This window comes from Pterocles gutturalis, unplaced genomic scaffold, assembly GCF_000699245.1.
Source record: "Pterocles gutturalis isolate BGI_N339 unplaced genomic scaffold, ASM69924v1 scaffold4395, whole genome shotgun sequence".
NCBI classification, from domain to species: domain Eukaryota; kingdom Metazoa; phylum Chordata; class Aves; order Pterocliformes; family Pteroclidae; genus Pterocles; species Pterocles gutturalis.
The window spans coordinates 39,733-45,732 of NW_010140544.1; the positions used below are offsets into that span (position 1 = coordinate 39,733).

The following is a 6,000-nucleotide window of genomic DNA, read 5'->3' on the forward strand; positions in this document are numbered from 1 at the left end:
GTGAACACTCTTCCCCTGGGCACCCACTTGGTCACTAACCACAGACAAGAGGGATGACTTGCTATGGTCATTCCCAACATCTTGATGCAAGGATGGAGAGATGTCAAGACAGTGATTCAGAGCCTGACCACTGATTAATTTGACCATCTGTCTCCTCTCACTGAGTATGTATGGAAACTGCTCCTCATTTCAACATTTATGTCATAATGCCAACACGGTTGGGCAAGGATACCTCTCCACGTTAGTATTTAAAAAAACTAAATTATAAGAAGAGAGTTATTTTAACAATGGAAATTATGCATTCTTCTGTGCCACAAAAAATTTTGAAATAAACTCCTCCAGATGTTCTCACTTACCTGATAACAACACATTGAATGTTGTTTTACGTCTCTACTTGCCCGTGTTGAAGTCTTGAACAGATAACAATACACATGTAGAATCTCCCAAAGGGATGGGCCAAGGTTTGGGGATTTTGGGTATGCGTCACACCGAGAGAAAAATTCTCTAACTTTCAGGTGCAGGAGAGGTGTGGAGATGGGAAATAGATTTTCCAGCCCTTCGCCCCCAGCTGCCCTTGCTAACCTATAGCACTCAGATCGTGTCGTGAGCAGTAACTTACTTCTTGGCCGTCTTCAAGTATGATGGCTCCTGCTTGCTCCACGACTTCAAAGATCATCACTGAGCAGAGTTCTCTTCTCACAGACATGGTCATGTTTGCAAAGGCAGGGAGCTGATGCATAAATTCCAATAATTGCTCTGTTGGACAAAGGACAGATCGGTATGAAGAGTGCACGGCCCAGGGGGTTCCTTAGATACCTCACCCTCCGCAGGTATATTAAACCTCAGTTAAATTCATGGGAAACTGCTCAGTGGTGTTACAATCCCCATTAGCGCCTGTGGCTAAATGAGCTCAGTGTGCATTTGCCATCAACAACAGGAACTTGGCTCTACAGTCTTGATGGTGTTCTGATTGACTCTCAGGGCAGCGGTCTAGCTAGACTGTAAAAGCACTTCAGCTTCAAACATTCAGAAAAATTAAAAATACCCTCACAGCACAGTCATTATAAGCTTGATAGGAGAATGGAACGATTTTCCAGTGTTTAGAGAAGTAACTTGAAGTATAGCAAAATGCAAATTTTACTGTTAAACTTATGCCAATTTCTACTTCAAATTATTGTCATCTTACCTGTTTTCCAGTTTACCATTACGTAGATCTATACCACAGTAATAGTACATTCTTTTTGACATCTAACAACTAATTCAACACTTCCAGGCAGTCAAAATTACCTTGCTACCTATTCCTCTCCTATATCAACACATACAATGACTACAATGCTTAACATCTGAAGGATCTTCAAGACTGGTTTTTAAAATAGTTAGTTTCTCAGAACAGATACTCTCTCAGATAGTAAAAGAAATGATTCAATTAACAGTATCACTAGAGCAAAGGGATCTCTGAGAGGCATCATTCATAATTATGAGGATATACATTTAACATCAACTCATTAAACAGTGTGCAGACATGCTTCTCTTACAGATGTTATACGATACAGTTTTACATCAAGATCTTCTGTTTGTTTGTTTGTTTTCTCCTCACCAATATCATCATCGGTTTTATCCGCAGGCTCTTTCTCAAGGCACTCCCGTACAACATCTCGCCCTAGAAGTGGATCTGAAGTTCTGTCAATATCTTCATCCTCTTCCTCTTCTTCATCTTCAGAGTCTACAGGTGCTTCTGGAAGACCTGTTAAATCAACGTCTCCCATTTCACTTTCTGTAGCCTACAAAGAAAACAGCCATCAGGCAAAGAGTTCAACATCTTCAGTCTAATGATTTCTGGTCTTGGGTAGCTAACACCACAAAAGGAACCCTATGACCAACAATTCAAACTAGAAATTGTAATAGCTCCCTTTCTGAACACTGAAATCTTCAGTTCCAGGATGGTCCAAATATACACCACTGGCACAAAGCAACACCATGCTACAGGAATTACGATCACAAGTTCTGAAAACAAAATTAACATACTAGGACATTTGTTCTCTGTCTTTACTGATATCCCTCCCCATCCCCAATGAGCTACAGGCAATACAATATAACCCATCAACATCAACCTTGTGACACAGGAAAAACAAAGCAGATTGAGTGGCTAAAATGAATGGGATTTGATCTCAGTTTCGGCATTATAACATGAATTTTAATCCTGCCACAGAGCAAGTCTGTCAGGTGCAGTATAACGGGGGGCAGAGATAAGGATCACTATTCTTTCCTCTTTCGGTTCATTCTCATTTTATAGCATTTACTCTCTTGTGAATTCATGTACACAAAATGTTTTTTTTTCACAATCTGAGAGTCTGTATTATTAATTAAATAATAACAGAATTCAGGAACATCACTGGTTACCCAGTGCCCCTGGACACATTTCTGCTGTCATCAATAGATGGCAACACAGACATCACCCTGAGCAGACACACAAAGCACCAGTGAAAGAGAATGCAATACTGGCAACAAAAAGCAGAATCACACAGGAATCATTTGCAATAATTCCTTATGTAAAGTTTAAATGATGCAATTGCATGAAAATAAACTCCCAAACAGATGGAAAGCAAAGGAAAAAAAAAAAAAAGTAGTTTCAAATTCTCAATTTCCAGAGTAGTTGCTCAAGCTTTTTTTTTTTTTGTTTAAACCAGCATGCAAATCATTTTTCTGTTCAAAAATTTGAACAACAAGATGTGTCACTGAGAAGTATAAGGCAATTATATAGAGACCCGCAGAAAACTGAGTTTATTTTTTTATATGAACACATGTACAATATTAATTTTCACTTCCAAAGAAACCCTTGAGATTTTACCAAAACACTGAAGACAAACTAACGCATCAAATACTCGGCGTGTTCACAAAACCTCCAAAAGAAAGGATGGGGTCCTGTCCAGCCTGACTTTGGACACCTCCAGTGATGGGGCAGCCACAACTTCTCTGGGCAACCTCTTCCAGTGTCTCAGCACTCTCACTGTAAAAAATTTCTTCCATATATCCAAGCTAAATCTATCCCTTTTCAGTGTAAAACCATTGCCCCTTGTCCTGTCACTGCAGGTCCTGGTAAAAAGCCATTCTTATGAGCCCCCTTGAAACACAGAAAGGCTGCAGTAAGGTCTCCCTGGAGCCACCTTCCCTTTTCTCCAGTCGCTGGAGACCTCACCTGACTGCCAGGGCTTCTCAAGTGAGACGGAGCAGCTCCATCCGCCATGGGACCCAGGGATGCACCTCGTTGGGTCCCATGGGCTTGGGTGTGTTCAGGTTCCTCAGGTGGTCTCAAACCTCATCTTCTCTTACCATGGGAAGGAATTTGTTCTGCCAGTCCCCACCTTGAGGTTCAGGGACTTGAGGGATGTGGGAAGAGTGATGACCAGTGAAAACTGATGCAAAAAAAAAAATTACCAAGTGCCTCAGCTTTCTCCATGTCACTAGCTCTCCTGTCTGATTTATGAGGGCGAGGGGAATATATTTTCTTTAATCTTCTTTTTCTGCCCAATGTACTTCTAGAAGCTCTCCTTGTTGCCCTTCACACCCCTCGCCAAACCCAGCTCCAGCTGTGCCTTACCTTTCCTGATCCCAATCCTCCATGACCAGGCAGTGTCCCTACGTTCCTCCCAGGACACATGTCCCTGGTTCCACTGTTTCTTGCTTCCTAAAACCCACCACTCATTTTAAGGGATCTGATCACAGCAGACCGCACTGCCTTCACCTCCCGACACGCTCCATGTCCATCGGCCAACGCAAACCGCAGCACTTGGGCAGATGAGCAGCATCTCCTTCCTTCACTAGGCAGAAAAATGCTGGGTTGAGATACAACCTCGGACCTTTCAGTTTGTCCTCATTTGAATAATTAGCCAGCAAACCTAATAAATCAGGCTTAAATGATTTAATGTAAGTATTTCATTCAGAGTAGGATAACAATACATATAGGGTTAAATCTGCTTTCTATTACATCACTTTACTGGCTTATGCAGCTCACATTAACAATTTTGGAACTAAGCCCAAGTGCAAATTGTGCTTGGAGAGTCTCCACAGCACATGATCAGCACAGCATTTTATTCAAGGACTTTTCTAGCATTTCTTCATCTAAATAGCCACGATTTATATCAACTTTTCCAGGCAGAGTAAGACAGACTACAGTACTAATTCCCACGTTGGTAACCTCAACCGAAGATAACACAACTGAGGCTACAGTTTGTAAAGAAAAGTGATTCTTTAATATTTTCATTGTATATCCCATATGGGACAATAAACAAATCTTCTCTTTTCTGGATGTATAAATTATAATTTGGCCAAGCTATGAAATAAGAGCTGGTCCTCAAACTGCGTTTGCAAGATGACGTACAGATGGTTGAGAAAATGTTGGTCAGGCTGTGCTGGAAGGAACAGGAAGGATTTTGCTCGTAAAGCTGTCTGCACAAGGAGCTGCCTTTCCCAAGCATGATGCCCCAGCTGTTTCCATGGTCAAGTATCAAAATCATTCTTAACGGAAGCATTTATGAACCACTAATTTACAAAAGGAAACCAGCAGCTGCACTCCTCAAATCTTACACAAATATGGAATTTTTTTCAGGAATATCTATGGAGAAGGCAGCAGGACCAGACTCCATCGGTGCGTGTCATGTGGATCATCTGGGAAGTTCACACCAGGTTACTGGTAGAACATTTGCTCGCTATTTTAAAGTCACACCATTATTACTCTCTATATAGCACTGCAAATTTTGCCAATGAAGATGCTCCTTCCAGCCACGTTTGCCCACCATTGACCATGGAGATGTCCTGTACACTGGCCTTGCTTTGGGAGCCAAAGATGTAGAACAGTTTTGGTGATAACGACGCATATACCACCATGATGTGTGTCAGTAACACACATTGACAGAAAATAAAAGATTATTTAAAAATGTAGTATTACTAAAAATATTAATATTAAAAATTATTATTATTAGATATGCCTCATGTAAAATATTTCCTGTGCCATAATAACCCCATATGATAACATATTTTAGTGCTCATGACTCCTGATGCGACCTGCTACTAAGAGCAAGGTTTTCCCCCCCTTCCTTGATGTCAGTTCTGGCAGGGAAAAAACATCCAAGCCTTTTTCAGAATTGATAGAAAACCCCTCAGTAAAGCCCACTCCCTGATGCATATTTTACAGATAATCCATTTTAATATAAAAATCTTATTGCTGGGCAATAATGGTGCTGCCCACAAACAGTATATACTGCCAAAGCGTTAAATGAAAAAATAAAAAATAAAAACTTTTTAAGCACACCACTGACAGAACTAAACAGATAAGAAAAACCAGACACAAATTGGTTGCTTGTTAAGAGAACAGCTCTGCAAGGTGCTGATACAGGCAACGGGCTCATTGCAGCAGAAGTGGGACCCCACTGCCTGCATCTAGAGATACGATCGGGACTACCTGTGTTACCCTGGCTCACTGCCTTAAGCCTGTCCCGTGAAAGGGCAAAGAAAGATGTCTTCACTCTGTTATACCTGCTGAGTTATTTTTCCCTGAGGATACCTATTACAGGTGAAAGCCGCTGTGTAATCCCTCAGTTCACCCTCTGCACGGGTAACCGCACAGCTTCCCTTCCTGCTGTCTGAGCGCCGCAGTTCTGAAACTAAGCACACTGTCAGGAAAAAAAGAAAAAATCCACTTCAGGCAAATTAAATAAGTTGCTTTAAAAATTGGAGGGAATAACTTGATTTTTTTTCTATATTTTTAAAAAAAAAAGTCTACAGTCCGACTGAAAAACAGCTGCTCCGCAGTATACCAAGCAAGTTGGACTTTGCAACGCACACATTTGGACGTTTCACCACAAAAATACTGGAAGCTCCAAGAGGGAGCAGTAACGGTGCAGGGGAAGGATGAAAAACATCGTCATAAATTTATTTTCACAAGTTTCTGCATCTAGCTGGGGGTTTAACGCAATGTGTTCACAGCAGTGCTTACAGGCTGGA

The 6,000-nt window shown here is 41.2% G+C and overlaps 1 protein-coding gene across 1 annotated transcript in view; it reads right to left on the minus strand.

Annotated features, from left to right (window-relative positions):
* LOC104469264 (rap guanine nucleotide exchange factor 6-like) overlaps nucleotides 1-6,000 on the minus strand; it is a 115,619-nt gene that overhangs the window by 34,194 nt on the left and 75,425 nt on the right. The window contains 2 exon segments of the mRNA XM_010083713.1: nucleotides 620-756; nucleotides 1,598-1,781. Coding sequence (XP_010082015.1) covers nucleotides 620-756; nucleotides 1,598-1,781 — 321 coding nt within the window.